Below are 18,354 nucleotides of genomic sequence, written 5' to 3'. Positions count from 1 at the left end.
CACAGGCGGGAGGGGGCAGCGAAGGCGGTGGGTGGGCGGGGCCGCGGCCAGGCTGTGGGCGGAGCCACAGCGTCCCGGACGCTGGATGGGCGTGGGCCCGTCCAATCGCCCGCTGGGCGGGGCTACGGCGCGCTGAGCGACGGCTGGGAGTGGCTACGGGCAAAGGCGCGGGTAGGCGGTGGCTTCCGGTCACGTGAGGCGGGCGGCTTGAAGCCGCGCTGCGGCGGCGCCATGGCGGCCCCGTCCGGTGAGCGGGGACCGGGCTGGGGGCGGCGGGGCTGGGGCCAGGGAGGGCGGGGGGGCTGGTAACCGCCCCCGACCCCGCCGGTGGCCCCCGGTAGCCGCCGGTTAATGGCGGTTTCCCCTCAGAAACGGAGCGGCTGCTGGGCCGCGGGCCCGGGTACGGCGCGACGGAGTCGCCGGTGGTGGCGGAGGAAGAAGAGCTGCGACGCCGCCTCAAGTATTTCTTCATGAGCCCCTGCGATAAGTACCGGGCCCGGGGGCGGCGGCCCGTCAAGTTGGGGCTGCAGCTGGCCAAGATCCTCCTTGTCACCGTCCAGGTGCGGGGATAACGGGGAGGGGGCGACCGGGACACCGGGGAGGGGTGGCCCTGGGGCACGGGTGGCCCTGGGGCATGGGGAAACCGGGGAGAGAGGTGCTGGGGGGGGGGGGGGGGTGTCCTGGGAGTACAGGGGGTGCCCTCTGAGGTGGGTGCTGGGCATGGGGACGTAGGAGGGGACACCCTAAGGGAGGCCTGGGGACATTGTGGGGAGTACTGGGCGTTGGGGGGGGCTTGAGTATTTGGGGACATTTGGTGGGAGTGCTTGGGGACAGTGGGGCACTCAGGAGAGGTCCCCTGGGGGGGGGGGTGTGTCTGTTGGGGTCACCCTGGTGGCACATCCTTGGGGTCCAGGTGCCACACTGGTGGGTCTCCCCATGTCACAGTGGGTGATGCCAGGTTCCCCCCCAAAAAAGGGGGGGGGGGGAAGAAAGGACACCCCCCAGGGTGTCACCGGCTCCCGAAGAGGCGCCAGCCCCCCCTTTTCTGCCCGCTCGGCGCAGCCTGGCTGCCTGCACCCTGCTGTGCCCAGGCACCCGGTGTCACCCGGAGCCACCCCTGCGCTCGCCCTGCCAAGGAGCGGCGCTAACGAGCGGCGTCTTGCGCTAATAAACACCAGCTAATTAGCGTCACGGGGAGGGGTTGAGAGCGGGCAGGCAGGGAGCGCGCTGACGAAGAGGGGGAAGGTCAGGGTCTGCTCTGCTGTCGTGTAGCTGGGGTGTTTGTGACACTGGGGGGCACGCCCGTGTCCCCAGGGAGATCGTCCTTCCCTCCTCTGCGGTGGGACACGCGCGTGTCCCCAAGGGGATCGTCCTCCCCCCGCCCGCGGCGGGAGAGGGGCTTCGCCGGAGGAAAACAGGCACCTTAAGAGGTGTTGGGGTCACCAGGTGGAGGTGGGGACAGCCTCGGGGACGTGCTCGCTGGCCGTTGTCTTCTTGGCGTCCCCCGAGCGTCGGGTGACGGCGTTTCGCCTCCCGCGAGCGTCTTTGGGGTGAAGCGGCTGCGTTTTTGGGCCGTGGCATCGTGATTTCTGGAGCTGCTGGGACAGGCCCTGAGCCGCGGTGTCCTGTGTCCCTCAGCTCATCCTCTTCGGGCTCAGCAACCAGATGGTGGTGACGTTCAAGGAGGAGAACACCGTCGCCTTCAAACACCTCTTCCTGAAGGACTACGTGGACGGCGCGGACGACTCCTACGCCGTCTACACCCAGCGCGACCTCTACGACCGCATGTTTTACGCCTTGGAGAAGGTGAGGTCCACGGGGGAGGTGACACGGAGGGGGCTCGGGGCCGCGTCCAGCTGCTGAGGGCGTCTCCTTCGCCAGTACTTGGCCATTCCCAACGAGACCATCGGCCGTTACGCCTACGTGCGGGGCGAGAGCGGAGGGAACCAGTCAGCCCTGATGCTGTGCCAGCAATACTACCGGAAAGGACGCATCGATCCGGCCAACGACACCTTCAACATCGACCCCAAGATTGTCACGGGTGGGTTTTGGGGATGACGAGGCTGAGATTCCTCCTCCCGCAGCCACCGCTGGGTCCTGGGGAGGTTTTTTGGTCCTTGTTCTGGGCTCGAGAGGGTCCCCGGGGGGCTTTGGGCTTCCCTGAAGGTGCTTCTCCCTCCCTGCAGACTGCCTGGGAGTGGACCCCGAGGACCCCCAGCCTCTTCCCCCCGAGCTGGATCGCAGCTACAAGAACTTCACCCTCAAATTTCACAAGTAATCCCGACGCCTTCCCCGCAGTCCGGGGTGTCCCAGCGTTTGGGGGGCTGGGAACATCCCCTTGGCATGGGGTGTGGGGGGGGGGAGGGTGAGGCAGGGACTCCCTGGCGCTGAAACCCGCTGCTGGGATGGGGGGGGAGGGGGGGAAAAAGGCAAAAACCGCCCCGTTGGTTTTCAAAAACCGCTCGTGGGATAGAAAAAAATTCCACCTTTCTGCCGAGGGAGATGTGAAACCGCTGAGCTCGCAGAACCAAGCCGCTGCTTTCCGGGCCCCGCGGCGGCACCGCCGCCGCCGCGACCGCGCTGCAACCCCCGCCTCGGGGGTTGTTTTCCCCTCCCCAAACCCTGCCCTGCCTCGCGGCGGCGTTTCGGTGGAGCGTGGCCAAGCCCCGCCGGCGTGGGCACGGTGTCGGCCCCGTCTTCTCGCCGGTGCCGAGCCGAGGGACGCCGGTGCCGGGGGACGCGGCGTAGCTTGCGGCGCCCTTTCTTCCCGACGCTCCAACCTCCCCCTCGAAGCGAAGTTCAGCGGCGCTGGGGGCAGGCTGGGCAGGATTTGCTCCTTTAAAGCTGGAGACGCCCTTTCCTGGGGCTGTTGGCACTGCCAGGGAAGGTGTTTACCCCCCGGGGAAGGTGTTTACCCCCTCTCTGCGGGTTGTTTGACTCGCGGCGCCGGGTTTTGGGGGGAGCTCCGTGGGCCGCGACGCCCTGGCGAAGCGGCAGGGGGTGGGATTCACCGCGGTCCCCTCCCGCAGGCTCATCAACGTCACCATCCAGTTCAAGCTGAAAGCCATCAACATCCAAACCATCATCAACAACGAGATTCCCGACTGCTACACCTTCACCATCACCGTGAGTGCGTCGGCACCGCTCCCCACCTCGGGGGCGGGGGGGGGGATGATCCAGCCCGGGGTGGCGGCGACCCTGGTGGGCGCGGAGGCAGCGGGTACCGGCGGCGAGGAGCTGCTGGGGCTGGGGGGGTTTCCCGGGCGGTGACCGTCCCCCTTTCTCCCCAGATCACGTTCGACAACAAGGCGCACAGCGGCCGGGTGAAAATCCACCTGGACAACCGGGCGGACATCAAGGAGTGCAAAGACCCCAGCGTCTTCGGGCGAGGTGGGGGCTGCCAGGGCGTGACAAAGGGGGGGGGTCTGCCCCCCCCCCCCCCTCCCCAAAGGGCTGCGGTGGGGAGAGGGGGGGGGGGAGGGTGGTTTGGGGGTGCCCTCCGGGGAAGACGAACCGCCGCGTGTCTTGCAGGTGACAACTCCTTCCGGCTGTTCTTCGACGTCGTCGTCATCCTCGTCTGCTCGCTCTCCTTCATCCTCTGCGCCCGCTCCATCATCCGGGGCCTGATGCTGCAGCACGTGAGTGGGGGGGGGTGGGGTGGGGTGGGGGGTGGACAGAGCGGCCCCCCCCACCCCCCCGGGGATGCTGCCCTGGCACCGCCAGCTTTCGGAGGAGGCCCCATCCCCATCCCACCCCCCCGGGGACGCTCGGTGGAAGCTGTGGCTGCTGCGAGATGGGTCAAACTCTGCGGGCGGTGGGTGAAGGGACCCCGTTTTTCCTCCCCCCTCCCCTCCCTGCAGGAGTTCAGCCGGTTTTTCCGGCGCCGGTACAACCAGAGCGTGTGCCTGTCGGACCGCATGGAGTTCCTCAACGGCTGGTACATCCTCCTGGTCATCAGCGACGTCCTCACCGTCCTGGGAACCATCATGAAGATCGGCATCGAGTCCAAGGTACGGGGACACCGCGGGGGGGGGGGGGGGTGAGGCTGGGGGTTTTGCGGGTCCTGCGTGCCCCGGGGGTGCTGCCACGGGGGTCGCTCTGCTCCGGTGAGGGGACATCTCCGTGTGACAAGAGGTGAGTCGCCCGACGGCCACCCCCGGGTGCTGGCAACGGGGTTGTCTGCCTCGGTGAAGCCGGCTTGGATGCAGTCAGGGCCCTGACGGCGGGTTCGGGGACAGGCAGCGCTCCTGAGGGGTTCACAAGGGGGGGGGTGTCCTGGCCCTGGTGGGACCCCAGAGCCCCCCCTTTTCCCTTTGGGACAAGGGGGATGACACCAAGGGGACAGGCTGGGGCCCGGCTGGCTGCTGCCTTGTGGCTTGTGGCGGCGGGATTTCACTCGCCGCCAGCTTGTGGCCGGCGCAGAGCGTCGTTCGGGCGTTGGGGACGGCGGAGGGGGGGGACAGTTTGGGGGCGGCGTTGGCTGTGCCTCGGGCTGGTGACACCTCTGTCCCCGCAGAACTTTGCCAGCTACGACGTCTGCAGCATCCTCCTGGGCACCTCCACGCTGCTGGTCTGGGTCGGGGTCATTCGCTACCTCACCTTCTTCCAGAAATACAACGTGAGCGACCCCGGGGGTGGCACCTGGGGAGCCCAGGGGACAATTCCCAGGGGACAATTCCCAGGGGACAATTCCCAGGGGACAATTCCCAGGGGAATGGGAATGGCCGTGCCAGCCCGGTCCTGAGCGCTGGGCAGGCTCGGGCTTGGCCTGCACCCGCTGTGTCTGTCCCCAGGGTCCCCATCCTGCTCTGCCGGGGGTCTCGTGGGGTGTTTTAACCGCTGCTGGCCCCCCTGCCGGCAGAAGACGGGGGGAGGGGGGCTCGATCCCAAGGGCTTTTCCTCCGCCAGATCCTCATCGTCACGCTGCGAGTGGCCCTCCCCAACGTCATCCGCTTCTGCTGCTGCGTGGCCGTCATCTACCTGGGCTACTGCTTCTGCGGGTGGATCGTGCTGGGCCCCTACCACGTCAAGGTGCTGCTCGGGGGGCTGGGGCCGGGGGGACACACACACACACACACGACACTTCTGGGTGACTCCACACCCGGATTTGGGAGGAGAGGGGCGCGGCGCCGCTCCCCGTTTGGGGTCTTTGCCGCAGCCTCTCCTCGGGGGCACGACGGGGCGGCCCGTAGGGTGGCGGGGAGCCCTCGCTGCCCGGCGGGGAGCTTCCAGCCCGGCGTTGGAAGGGGTGACGCGGTGGCCTGGGGCCGGCTGCCAGCCCTGGGTGCCCTCCCATCCCAGTTCCGCTCGCTTTCCATGGTGTCCGAGTGCCTCTTCTCCCTCATCAACGGGGACGACATGTTCGTGACCTTCGCCGAGATGCAGCAGAACAGCTACTTGGTGTGGCTCTTCAGCCAGATCTACCTGTACACCTTCATCAGCCTCTTCATCTACATGGTCCTCAGCCTCTTCATCGCCCTCATCACCGGCTCCTACGAGACCATCAAGGTGAGCCCTCGGTCCTTGGGTGTTTCCGCAAAGCTTCGTGGCTTCGCTTTTTTTTTTGGGGGGGGAGGGGGGGGTTCAGCTTCCCCATGGCCCCCCCCCCTTTTTTTTTTTTGGCCTACAGCACCAGTGCGAGGGCGAGCCCCCCGTCTCCCAGCTCCACGCCTACATCGCCCAGTGCCAGGACAGCCCCAAATCGGGCAAGTACCGCCGCGACAGCGCCTCGGCCTGCTCCGTCTTCTGCTGCTGCGAGCGGTGAGCACCGGGGCTGGGGGCAACAGCAGGGGGGGCTTCTGGCCAGTGGATTTGGGCTAGGTACACTCAGCAACACCCCCCCCCCCCCCGCCCCCCCGTTATCTACCCCGCTCCCCCCGTGCCGGGCGAGGCGGGTTTGTGGCCATTTCCACTCGCGCGTGGCCGACCCCGCGGGGATGGTGATTTCCAGCCCCTCTCCGTGCCCCTGTGTCTCTTGCCGACCCCCCAAAATGTCTCTGTGCCTGGCGGGGACACCCCCCCGCACCGTGGGTATAACTGGGGGAGGTGCGGGCTCCCCGCTTGTTTCGGGGGGGGTGGGGGTGGTGTCTCCCTTGACCTGCGGCTGGGTGTTGCTGCCAAAAGTGAAGCAGCCTCCCCCCCCCATTCATTTGGGTTCCCCCCCCCCCATTCATTTGGGTTCCCCCCCCCCCATTCATTTGGGTTCCTCCCCCCATTCATTTGGGTTCCTCCCCCCATTCATTTGGGGTTCCCCCCCCATTTCATCGGGTTCCCCCCCCCATTTCATCGGGTTCCCCCCCCCATTTCATCGGGATCCCCCCCCCATTTCATCAGGTTCCCCCCCCCCATTCATTTGGGGTTCCCCCCCCCATTCATTTGGGGTTCCCCCCCCCATTCATTTGGGGTTCCCCCCCCCATTCATTTGGGGTTCCCCCCCCCATTTCATCGTTTTTTTCCCCCCCCCCATTTCATCGTTTTTTTCCCCCCCCCCATTTCATCGTTTTTTTTTCCCCCTCCCCCCATTTCATCGGGTTTTTTCCCCCCTCCCCAATTCCTCGGGGTCCCCCCCATTTCATGGGGTCCCCCCAATTCCTCAGGGTTTCCCCCCCCCCCAAATTCATTGGCTTTCCCCCCCCAATTCATCGGGGTCCCCCCCTTCTGCTCCCTCCCCGCAGGGCTCCTCTGCAGGACAACGCGCTGCTGGTGAACTGAGGGCAGACCCCCCGGCCCCCCCGGCCCCCCCAGCGCAGCCCCTCGGGGGCACGAGGCAGCGGTGACCTGCGCGCCCCCCACCCGCCCCCCGAGCGCTTTTAATTTATTTTATTCTCTGCTTTTACCGGCTCGGGACCCCGAAGCGGGGGGGGGAGGGGGGGGGAGACGACGCCCCTGTCCCCTGCGCCCGGGGGACACACGAGACGGACACTTGGGGCCCCGGTGTTTTTCTTGACGGACCTTGGTCTTGCTGGTCCCAGTCCTGAACTGGAGCTGGGTGGCCCCCTGGCGGCTCTAGGTGGGGCCCTGTGACCCCCCAGATCTGTTTGGGGGGGCAGCCTGGAGCCCTGTGACCCCCCCCAGATCTATTCTGGGGGTCATCCTGGAGCCCTGTGACCCCCCCTAGATCTATTCTGGGGGGCAGCTGGGAGTCCTGTGACCCCACAGTTGTGTTTTGGGGGTCAGCCTCGAGCCCTATGACCCCCCAGATCTATTCTGGGGGGCAGATGGGAGTCCTGTGACCCCACAGTTGTGTTTTGGGGGTCAGCCTCAAGCCCTGTGACCCCCCCAGATCTTTTCTGGGGGGCAGCTTGGAGTCCTGTGACCGTACAGTTGTGTTTTGGGGGTCAGCTTGGAGTCCTGTGACCCCACAGTTGTGTTTTGGGGGTCAGCTTGGAGCCCTAGGACCCCCCAGATCTATTCTGGGGGGCAGCTGGGAGTCCTGTGACCCCACAGATCTGTTTTGGGGGGCAGCTGGGCATCCTATGACCCCCCCCCCCAGATCTATTCTAGGGGGCAGCTTGGAGTCCTGTGACCCCAGAGTTGTGGTTTGGGGGGCAGCTTGGAGCCCTGTGACCCCACAGATGTGGTTTGGGGGGCAGCCCAGAGCCCTGCAACCCCTCAGCTACGTCGGGGATGTGGCCAAAGCCCCTTGGCCGTGTTGGGGACCTGTCCCTGCCCTCGTCCCCGAGCCCAGCAGCCCCCGGTGGGTGGCAGGGAGGTGTCTGGGGTTTTGTCCCCAACCCCAGCCGCCCCTTGGCTGGGGCAGGGGCTCGTCCCTCGCCTCCTCCCTGAGCCCCAGGCCCCCTGGGCCACCTTGGGGCCTCATCCCTGCCCTTGTCCCCAAGCCCAGCTGCCCTGGGGCAGCATCGGGGACTCGTCCCCAAGCCCCGCAGCCATTTCGGGGGGAGCTCCGAGGCACAAAGAGCCGCAGTAGCTCCCTTTGACCCCCCCCCCCAGGCACCTCTATCCCACTCCGGCTGGGACTGGGACACTGGGATAAGAGTGAGACGGGTCCCTCCTCGTCCCCGGGGGCTGCGTTTTGGGCAGGGGGACGGTGTTTTGTGCGGGGGTGTGTGTCCCCAGAGCTGTTTACGCGCCGCGGGTCGGGTCAAGGGCATGTTTTGTAACCGCAGGAGCAGCTGCTCCCGCCTGGAGCGGGGCCAACGGCCGCTCGCACCAGGCGCCGCTGCCTCCGCCTGCCTTCCCCGGCCCCCAAAAAGGCCAAATTTAACCCCAAATCAGGGGCCTGCCAAGGAGAGGGGAGTGTGTGTGTGTGTGTGTGTGTGGTCCTGCTCTGAATGCCTTTTTTCATTCCTGCAGTGAGTTGTGGCCGGTCTCAGCTCGGGGGGGGTGGGGGGGCGGGTGTGTTGCTCGCCCTGGGTATTTTTTCTCCCCGTTTTGGGGTTGGAGGGGGAGTCACGCCCCAGGCGGGGGGCCCGGTGGGTGCCCCTGTGTTGGGGACAATAAAGCGCCCTGGGAGGAGAGAGGGTTGGTGCTGTTGTGGGACCCCCTGCGCCGGGGGGGGGTGGGTGGGTGGGTGCCAGCACCCTAGGGGGTGCCGGGGCTGGAGGTGGGATGGGGGGTGCCGGCACCCTGGGGTATCCATGGGGGTGGGGGGACAGGGCTGGCGGGGGGTGCTGGCACCCTGGGGTGGGTGCCCAGGGTGGGGCCAGGCCTGGCAGCGGGGCCATGGGTGCTGTCACCTCGGGGCTCAGGGCTGGAGGTGGGTGTCACCACCCTGGGGGGACAGGGCTGGGAGGGGGTGCTGCCACCCCTGGGTGCCTGGGGGGGGGGGGGGCAGGGCTGGGTGAGGGACAGTGGGTGCTGCCACCCCGGGGGGGGGGGTGTGGGGGTGTGTCCGGGCTGGCAGGGGGTGCTGCCACCCCGGGGTGCCCGTGGGGGGTCAGGGCTGGGTGAGGGCCCGTGGGTGCTGCCACCCCGGGGTGCCCGTGGGGGGTCAGGGCTGGGTGAGGGCCCGTGGGTGCTGCCACCCCGGGGTGCCCGGGGGGACAGACCGGAGGGTGCTCAGCGCCCCCCACCCCGCGGCCGCCCTCTCCCGCCACTCCCAAGATGGCGCCTCCCCTCCCGCACCGCCCGCGCCGTCGCCCTGTGACGGCATCGCGCCATCCGCGTCGCGCCGCACCCAAGATGGCGACCGCCGCCTCCCCCCCCCCCCCATCCCCGCTCCTCTCGCTTGACCTTCTCAACGTGGCGGCGCCGCCGCGACGCTCTCCCCGCCCCTGTGTGACGTCAGGGGCAGGGGGCGGGGCCGCTTTAAAGCGACCATGACCCCGCGGGGGCCGCCGTTACCGCCGAGGCCGGAGCCGGGCGGCGATCGGCGGCTGGTGAGTGCAAAGGGGGGGGGGGGGGGGGGGGGCGGGGGGGCAAGAGCGACTTTGGGGGGGCCCGAGGGGGCAGTTTGGGGCGGAAGTACCCCTCGAGGGGGGCAGCAATAGCGCTGGGGGGGGCAATAAATGCTTGGGGGGATTATAAATGGTGGGCGGGGCAATAAGTGCCTGGGGGGCTATTAGCTCACAAAGGGGGGCAATACTAGTGGGAGGGGCAATATTAACCTGGGGGGGGGGGGGGGCAGCTTCAGCCCCCCAGTTGCCGGCGAGGGGGTAACAGCGCGGGGGCAGGGGGCAATATTAGCTGGAGGGGGGGGCAATTATAGCTGGGGGGGTGGTAAGGGCTGGGGGTCAGAAGCAACTGGGGGGGCAATATAGGCTTGGGGGGCAATACCAGCTTGAGGGGGGGATTTTTCCCCGGGGGGTGGGGAAATATTGCCCTGGGGAGGGGGCAAAACCTGCCGGGGGGTAATACTGGGGGGCGGGGCGGGGGCAGTTGCTGAGGGGGGGGCAGTTGTCGCCCATGGGGGGGTGGGGTGTCACCGGGCCCCGGTGCTGGCGCGGTGCCGTGACACTCGGCCGTGTCCCCGTCGTGCCACCACCCCCCCCAGGCACGGGGTGGCCGCGATGGCGGGCGGGGGGGGGGGAGAGTGTGTGTGTGACACGGTGACATGTGCCAGCCCCGGTGACGTCCCCGCTCCGGTGCCCGCCGATGCCACCGTCACCTCCCCGGGGTGTCCTTGGGAAGGACGGTGGTGACAGGGTGGTGGGGGGGGGGACACACACGACACCCCGGGGCCTGGGCCCAGCGGTGGCACCACGGCTCGGGGACCCTCATCGCACGGCGGGGTGACAGCGGTGACAGCGGCTGGTGGCCTCGGCGGGGGTGACACGGGTGACGGCAGCCGGTGGCCTCAACGCGGTCACCAGGCCTGTCGCAACCAGCGGGTTCCTGCCACCACTTCCCCTGCCCGCCGGGGAGGGGACACTGAAGTCCCCAAGGCGGGGGGGACACACACACACGCTAAGGTCCCCTCTTGGCCACTCGATGTCACCTTGGCGAAACCCTGGCGACACCCCAGGTGTCCCCCCCACACCCCGTCACACAGCGAATCGGGGCCAAACCCAACCCCCGGCGGAGTTTTACCCGCTGCGGGGATGTCACCCGGTTGTCACCCGTCCCTTGGTGGCCCCGTATCACAAACCTCTATTTTTTTTACCGTTTTCCCCCCGTTTTCGCAGGGTTTTGCATGGGCAGGACCCCGCCGCCGCCATGGGGCAGAGCGAGTCGGAGCCGCAGGAGGAGGCGGAGGTAGGAAATGTCACCGCGGCTGGACGGGGGTGACCGTCACCCCCAGGGGTGTCCCCCCCCTGGGGGGGGTGTGTGTGTGTGTCACCGGGGGGCTCAGCTGTCCCCTTGTCCCCGGAGGACGCATCCCTGGTGGCCGTGCTGCCCAAGCTCTTCGCCGAGGAGCAGCTCCCCACCGGCGCGGTGAGCACCCCCAGGGGACACAAACTTGTCCCCCTGTCCCCCAGGGACACTGTCCCCATCCCCAGGGCTGTTTGGCACCCGCTGAGGGGACACAAACGTGTCCCTGTTGTCCCCAGGGGACAGCACCCAGGTCCCCAATGCTGTTGAGCACCCCGAGGGGACACGAACTTGTCCCCACACCCCAGGGGTCACAAACTTGTCCCCACGCCCCCAGGTGACAGTCCCTGATGCTGTTGAGCGCCCGCAGGGGACACGAACTTGTCCCCATGTCTCTGGGGTCCCGAACTTGTCCCCACGTCCCCAGGGGATGGCATCCCAGTCCCCCATGCTGTTGAGCAACCCTGGGGGATGCGAACTTGTCCCCGTGTCCCTGGGGTCACCAACTTGTCCCCATGTCCCCGGGTGACAGTCCCCAGGGGCTGGCATCCCCGTCCCCAGTGCTGTTGGGCACCCCAAGGGGACGCAAACTTGTCCCCATGTCCCCGGGTGACAGTCCCCAGGGGCTGGCATCCCCGTCCCCAGTGCTGTTGGGCACCCCAAGGGGACGCAAACTTGTCCCCATGTCCCCGAGGACAGCGTCTGCACCCCCAATGCTGTCGAGCCCCGCTCCCATCCCACCACGTCACCACGGTGGCATTGCCATCGGTCACCCCCCTGCCTTTGTCCCCATCCCCTGGGGGACACCGGGGGCCGCATGGGGACGCCCCCCCCCCCCCCCCCCATTTCTCCCTCCGCAGGTGCTGGGGGTGATACTCGGCCTCGGCCTCTTCGCCGTCATCGTCGCCACTGCCATCGTGGTCCTGGTCCGCCGGCTGCGCCTTAAAAGTGAGTGACACCACCGCGGTGGCCTTGGGGACAGGGCGGGGTGACGGGGCCGCGCCCCGTTAACCCGTCCCCATCGCGCCCCCCAGAAATCCCCGCGCAGGGGACCCCCAAGTACCGCTTCCGCAAACGGGACAAGATGCTCTTCTACGGCCGCAAGATCATGCGCAAGGTGACGCTCGGGGACGGCCGCCGGGGTGGCTTCGTGACGCCGCCCGTCGGGTGACGCCCCCGGCTGGATGTCCCCCACCCCCCAGGTCTCCCAATCCACCTCCTCCCTGGTGGACACCACCATTTCCAGCACCTCGCGCCCGCGGATGAAGAAGAAGCTCAAGGTGCTCAACATCGCCAGAAAGTGAGGTGCCACCCGCGCCGGGAGGGGGTGGCAGCGGGGCAAGGGGGGGAGGGGGGGGCGGTGGCCGTACGCTGATGTCACCTCGTTGTCCCCAAGGTTCCTGCGCATGCACAAGGAGCTGCCCACGCTGCAGATGAAGGAACCTCCGCCCTCCGTGCTGGAAGCCGACTTGACCGAATTCGATGTGGCCAATTCCCACCTGCCCTCCGAGGTCCTCTACATGCTCAAAAATGTCCGGTGAGGCTCAGGACCCGCCCCCGAGGGGTCAGGACCCGTCCCCAGGGGGTCAGGACCCATCCCCAGGGGGTCAGGACCCGTCCCCAGGGGGTCAGGACCCATCCCCAGGGGGTTAGGATCCATTCCTGGGGGTCAGGATCCATCCCCAGGGTCATCAGGGTCTGGCTCCAGAGGGTCAGAATCCATCCCTGGGCATCAGGTTCTGTCCCCAGGGGCTCAGGATCCTTCCCTGGAGGTCAGGATCTGGCCCCAGGGGGACAGGATCTGGCCCCAGGGTCATCAGGATCCATCCCTTGGGGTCAGGATCCATCCCTTGGGGTCAGGATCCATCCCCGGGGTCAGGATCCATCCCCAGGGTCATCAGGGTCTGGCTCCAGAGGGTCAGAATCCATCCCTGGGCATCAGGTTCTGTCCCCAGGGGCTCAGGATCCTTCCCTGGAGGTCAGGATCTGGCCCCAGGGGGACAGGATCTGGCCCCAGGGTCATCAGGATCCCTCCCTTGGGGTCAGGATCCATTCCTGGGCATCAGGATCTGGCCCCAGGGTCATCAGGGTCTGGCTCCAGAGGGTCAGAATCCATTCCTGGGCATCAGGATCTGGCCCCAGGGTCATCAGGATCCACTGCTGGGGATCAGGATATAGCCCCTGGGTTCAGGATCAGGTTCTAGGGATCAGGAGCTGGCCCCAGGGATCACGATCAGGCCCCAGGGATCAGGATCAGGCCCCAGGGATCAGGATCCCACCCCGGCCACCCCCTGCAAGGGCCGGCTGGCCCGCTCCGCCGAAGGACGCTCTTCCCCCTCTCCGTGCGTCCCCGTCGGGTGGCTCCCGAGGAGCTGGGCAGGTCCCTAGGGGTTGGGGGGGGGGGGGGGGAGCTCCGTGTCACCCGCTGTCCCCGTCGGTGTCCCCGCAGGGTGCTGGGTCACTTCGAGAAGCCGCTGTTCCTGGAGCTCTGCAAGCACATGGTTTTCCAGCAGTGCCAACAAGGCGACTACGTTTTCCGTCCCGGCCAGCCCGACACGAGCATCTACGTGCTGCAGGACGGCAAGTTGGAGCTCTTCCTCACCGAACCGGTGCGGGGACAGCGAGGGCGGGGGGACAGCGGGGGTGGCAGGGGGTTGGGGACGCCGCGGGGGAGGGTGGAAAGAGCAAAGCAAGGAGGGAGGGGGTCTGTGCTTCGCAGGATGGGAAGGAGACGGTGATGAAGGAGGTGTTCCCCGGGGACAGCGTGCACAGCCTGCTCAGCATCCTCGACGTCATCACGGTACCGACACCGTGGCTGCCCCCAGTGCCGCGCCGTGACAGTTTGTGGTTGTCCCCAAGCCCCCTAAACCTGATCGTGGTTGTCCCCAAGCCCCTTAAACCTGATTGTGGTTGTCCCCAAGCCCCCTAAACCTGATCGTGGTTGTCCCCAAGCCTCTTAAACCTGATCGTGGTTGTCCCCAAGCCCCTTAAACCTGATCATGGTTGTCCCCAAGCCCCCTAAACCTGATCGTGGTTGTCCCCAAGCCCCTTAAACCTGATCGTGGTTGTCCCCAAGCCCCTTCAACCTGATCGTGGTTGTCCCCAAGCCCCTTAAACCTGATCGTGGTTGTCCCCAAGCCCCTTAAACCTGATCGTGGCCGTCCCCAAGCCCCCTAAACCTGATCGTGGTTGTCCCCAAGCCCCCTAAACCTGATTGTGGTTGTCCCCAAGCCCCTTAAACCTGATCGTGGTTGTCCCTAAGCCCCTTAAACCTGATCGTGGCCGTCCCCAAACCCCCTAAGCTTGCTCATGGCTGTCCCCAAGCCCCTCCAACCCAACCGTGGCTGTCCCCAACCCCCCCCTAGCCTGACTGTAGAGGTCCCCAAACCTTCCCAGCCCAACTGTGACCATCTCCAGCCCCCACCAGCTGTCCCCAAACCCCTCCAGGCCAACCGTGGCCATCTCCAAGCCCAACCGTGGCTGTCCCCAAGCCCCACCAGCTGTCCCCAAGCCCTTCCAGCCCAACTGTGGCCATGCCCAAGCCCAACTGTGGCTGTCCCCAAGCTCCACCCCTGGTCCCCAAACCCTTCCAAGGCCAACCGTGGCTGTCCCCGAGCCCCACCAGCTGTCCCCAAGCCCTTCCAGCCCAACTGTGGCCGTACCCAAGCCCCGCCAGTGGTCCTCAGGCCCCTCCAACCCAACCACGGCCGTCCCTATGCCCATCCGTGGCTGTCCCCAAGCCCCACCATCCTCCCTCAAGCCCCTCCGGCCTGTCCATGGCCATCTCCACACCCCGCTAGCCATCCCCAGACCCGTCCAGCCCAACGGTGGCCATTCCCAAGCCCCACCAGCTGTCCCCAAACCCATCCAGCCCAACTGTGACCATCCCCAAACCCCTCCGGCCCAACCACGGCCATCCCCAAGCGCAACCGGCCAAAAGCCCGTCGGTGGCTGGGATGGATCTCCCCGCCTTGGCGAGGCCACCAACGCCACGGTGTGTCACCTAGGGCCACCAGCGACCGTACCGGACGGTGTGTGCCCGGGCGGCGGAGGACTCCACCATCCTACGGTTGCCCGTTGAAGCCTTCTCGGCCGTTTTCGAGAAGTACCCGGAGAGTTTGGTGCGGGTGGTGCAGGTGGGTCTGAATCGGGGGGGGTGGGGACACACCACGGGGCTGGGGGGCGTTCCTTTGGGGTGACAGGGGACATCTGATGGCTTCTTGTCGTCGTCCCCCCCCTTCTCCTAGATCATCATGGTGCGCCTGCAGCGCGTCACCTTCTTGGCTTTGCACAACTACCTCGGGTTGACGAACGAGCTCTTCAGCCACGTGAGTTCACGGCAAAAACCGGGGTGGGGGGTGGGGGGGGGGGGAACACACACTGGGCTGGATCCGGACCCCCCCAGCCCCACTGCTGCCCCCCTTCGCAGGACATGCAGCCGCTGCGGCTCTTCCCCCAACCCGGCCACGCCGCCCGCACCAGCCCCGTCCGCCACGGCAAGCGGGGGCTCAGCAGCGCCGACGAGGGCAGGGAACCAGGTGAGAGCCGGGAAAAGGGGGTGCCCGGACCAACCCCTCCCCCCTCCCTGCCACCACCGCCGCGGCGGGGGGGCTCTGCTGGGGGCGCTCAGGGTGGTCTCGTCCTGCAGCCGACCCGCTGAAAGCCGGAGGCCTGGAGACCCCCGCGCCGCCGCCGCCGTTGAGCCGCTGCATCTCCATGCCGGTGGATATCTCCGGTGGGTGGGAGGCTGGAGGAGAGAAGGGGGGGGGGGGGCGGGTCCTGGGGTCGTGCAGCCCTTAAGCTCGTGCGTCCCCCACCCCGCGCTCGTGCCCATTTCGGACCCCCGTGACCCCCCTGGTCCCCTCCCTCACCCATCGCAGGCATCCAGAAGGGTCCCCGCTCCGACTTCGACATGGCCTACGAGCGCGGCCGCATCTCGGTGTCGCTGCAGGAGGACAGCACCGGCGCCTTGGCCGCCTTCTCCCGGGTAAGGCCGGATCCGGCAACACCGCGGCCACCCGAATCCTCGCCTCCGGCACCGCCGGGGTGGCCGTGATGGGTGCCGGAGCCGTCCCGTCTCCCCGCAGTCCGTCTCGCACGAGCCTAAGGAGCGCAAGTCGGTGACGGTGGAGGAGCAGCCATCTGGTGTCTACCACTACAACTACTGCGAGGACGATTCGGTGGCCGGGGACTGTCCCTTCGGGCCCTACCAGGGCCGCCAGACCAACGCCATCTTTGAGGCTGCCAAGCGGGAGCTGGTCAAGCTCATGAAGGTGGAGGTGAGGGCAGAAACGGTGCCAACGCGGGGGTATCGTGGCTTCGCGATGGTCCTCGTTGCTTCGTGGTGGTCCTTGTCACCTCGTGGTGGGTCCTTGTTGCTTCGTGGTGAGTCCCTGTGGCCTTGTGGTGGTCCCCCATCGCTTCGTGTTGGTCCCTCGTTGCTTTATAGTAGTCTCTGTTCCATCATGTGGGGTCCCCATCACTTTGTGGTGGTCTCTGTGGCCTCAGGGTGGTCCCCGTGGCCTCAGGGTGGTCCCCCATCTCTTTGGGATGGTCCCGCATCTGCATGGTGGTGGTCTCCACCCCTTTGTGGTTGTCCCCATTGCCTCGGGGTGGCCCCCTGTCTCCTTGTGGTGGTCCACCATCACCTTGTGGTGGGTTCCCATCTCCTCATGGTGGTCCCCGTGGCCTCCTGGTGATCCTCTGCCTCGTGGTGCTCCTCATCTCCTCGTGATGGGCCTCGTCACCTCACTGTGACGCCGTTCTTCCCTCTAGGACCCTTCTCTCCTCAACAACCGTGTCTTGCTCCATCATGCCAAAGCTGGGACGGTCATTGCCCGTCAAGGGGACCAGGTGGGTCTGGGTTTCAGGGAGCTGATGCGGCCTCTTGCTCCCCCCACCCTGTATTTCCACGGGGTGCTACTCTTCCTACTCCTGCCCTATGGGTGGTGGGGAGCAAGCACCTGCTTCACACCGTGTGAAGAGGACCTGAAGAAAGCCCAAGCGGCGCTGGCGGGACCTCTCATGCCTGGGGGGTCCCAGGTGGCCCCCAACGGTGACAGGGTGCCGTGTCGGTAGGACGTGAGCCTCCACTTCGTGCTGTGGGGCTGCCTGCACGTGTACCAGCGGATGATCGACAAGGCGGAGGACGTCTGCCTCTTCTTGACGCAGCCCGGCGAGATGGTGGGACAGCTGGCCGTGCTCACCGGTGAGCCCCTCATCTTCACCATCAAGGCCAACCGCGACTGCACCTTCCTCAAAATCTCCAAGTCGGACTTCTACGAGTGAGTCCCGGCGCCGGTGGAGGAGGTTTGGGGCACGGGGTTGGTGCCAAAGGGGATTCCTGGGCTGAGCGCTTCGGTGGCATCTTTTGGGGCCACCACCGTGTTCCCCAACTGCCGTTGACCCGTAGGATCATGCGGGAGCAACCCAGCGTGGTGCTGAGCGTCGCCCACACCGTGGCTGCCCGTATGTCACCCTTCGTGCGCCAGATGGACTTCGCCATCGACTGGATGGCGGTGGAGGCCGGCCGGGCGCTCTACAGGTGGGTACCCACGGGTGGATGCCCACCTCAGCCTGGGTGAGGACCAGCTTGGCAGGGGGCTGAGGTCCCGCTGGTGGCGTCCCCCAGGCAGGGTGACAAGTCGGACTGCACCTACATCGCGCTCAACGGGCGCCTCCGCTCCGTCATCCAGAAGGGCAGCGGCAAGAAGGAGCTCATCGGGGAGTACGGCCGCGGGGACCTCATCGGCGTGGTGAGAGCCGTGTCGGGGTCAGGGGGTGGACGCCCTGGACGTCTGGCCGATACCTCTTGGCTCTATGGCTTCTTCTCCAGGTGGAAGCCCTCACCCGACAGCCCCGTGCCACCACGGTCCATGCGGTCCGGGACACGGAGCTGGCCAAGCTGCCCGAGGGCACCTTGAACAACATCAAGCGCAGATACCCCCAGGTACCCCCAGATCCCCGTCCTGGGCTCTGCCCCTTCTTCCCGTGGAAGGAGCGTGTCCCCATGTCCCCCTCAGCTGGTGGCCGTGACGCTCGTTGAAACCAGCTTAAATTAAGGACTCGAAGACGTGATTTGAGCTGTTGGGGGGGAAGGGCTGGTGTGCTAAAGGGTTATCCCTCTCTGAAGTCCCCAAGGATGGGAGGTGGCGGTGGTGGCAGCGGTCTGGGGTGTTCACGAGTCTCCAGCTTGGGAAGCCCTGCCAGGTCTGATGGCCGTCCCCGTGCTCGTCCCTGCAGGTTGTCACCCGCCTCATCCACCTCCTGAGCCAGAAGATTTTGGGAAACCTTCAGCAGCTCCGTGGGCCCTTTGCAAGTAGGTCCCAGAGGGATTGGGGACAACGGGGTGTCCTCCCCAGGGCTGGTGGCCGTCATCAGAGCATGGAAGGTGTCCACCACCCCGTCGTCTCTGTGCAGGTTCCGGCTTGGGCATGGCCTCCAGCTCGGAGCCCACCAACCCCACCAGCAACCTGTCCACGGTGGCGGTGCTGCCGGTGTGCGATGACGTGCCCACAGCTGCCTTCACGCTGGAACTCAAGCACGCGCTCAACGCCATCGGTGAGTGCCGGTGCAGCAGTGACCGTGGCACGGTGGTGGCCACGGTGTGGAGGTGACCGCGGTCCTGTGGCACGCCGGTGACCC

At 66.9% G+C, this 18,354-nt stretch overlaps 2 protein-coding genes across 2 annotated transcripts in view; both read left to right on the top strand.

The window, feature by feature from the left end:
* The first annotated feature begins 231 nt into the window (after positions 1–231).
* On the top strand, positions 232–6,718 carry MCOLN1 (mucolipin TRP cation channel 1). Its single transcript, XM_086478879.1, has 14 exons — positions 232–247; positions 370–560; positions 1,639–1,806; positions 1,882–2,041; positions 2,187–2,274; positions 3,030–3,126; positions 3,291–3,390; positions 3,532–3,638; positions 3,861–4,010; positions 4,517–4,618; positions 4,909–5,031; positions 5,302–5,508; positions 5,630–5,760; positions 6,675–6,718. The coding sequence occupies exons 1-14, from the start codon at positions 232–234 to the stop codon at positions 6,709–6,711; spliced, it is 1,677 nt and encodes a 558-aa protein (XP_086335005.1). The 3' UTR covers positions 6,712–6,718.
* A 3,896-nt stretch (positions 6,719–10,614) lies between these two features.
* The window catches only part of PNPLA6 (patatin like domain 6, lysophospholipase), a 17,374-nt gene continuing 9,634 nt past the window's right edge, over positions 10,615–18,354 (top strand). The window contains exons 1-21 of the mRNA XM_086478813.1: positions 10,615–10,653; positions 10,771–10,833; positions 11,571–11,658; positions 11,745–11,827; positions 11,913–12,010; positions 12,107–12,247; positions 13,160–13,319; positions 13,430–13,510; positions 14,718–14,846; positions 14,958–15,038; positions 15,140–15,248; positions 15,341–15,445; positions 15,591–15,697; positions 15,798–15,989; positions 16,486–16,563; positions 16,789–16,994; positions 17,123–17,254; positions 17,342–17,465; positions 17,546–17,659; positions 17,953–18,028; positions 18,130–18,270. Of these exons, the coding sequence (XP_086334939.1) occupies positions 10,615–10,653; positions 10,771–10,833; positions 11,571–11,658; positions 11,745–11,827; positions 11,913–12,010; positions 12,107–12,247; positions 13,160–13,319; positions 13,430–13,510; positions 14,718–14,846; positions 14,958–15,038; positions 15,140–15,248; positions 15,341–15,445; positions 15,591–15,697; positions 15,798–15,989; positions 16,486–16,563; positions 16,789–16,994; positions 17,123–17,254; positions 17,342–17,465; positions 17,546–17,659; positions 17,953–18,028; positions 18,130–18,270 (2,347 nt within the window). The remainder of the gene's footprint in view (positions 10,654–10,770; positions 10,834–11,570; positions 11,659–11,744; positions 11,828–11,912; positions 12,011–12,106; positions 12,248–13,159; positions 13,320–13,429; positions 13,511–14,717; positions 14,847–14,957; positions 15,039–15,139; positions 15,249–15,340; positions 15,446–15,590; positions 15,698–15,797; positions 15,990–16,485; positions 16,564–16,788; positions 16,995–17,122; positions 17,255–17,341; positions 17,466–17,545; positions 17,660–17,952; positions 18,029–18,129; positions 18,271–18,354) is intronic.

This window comes from Leptosomus discolor, chromosome 28, assembly GCF_034619465.1.
Source record: "Leptosomus discolor isolate bLepDis1 chromosome 28, bLepDis1.hap2, whole genome shotgun sequence".
Lineage (NCBI taxonomy): Eukaryota > Metazoa > Chordata > Aves > Leptosomiformes > Leptosomidae > Leptosomus > Leptosomus discolor.
This window is presented reverse-complemented; position numbering and strand designations above follow the sequence as displayed.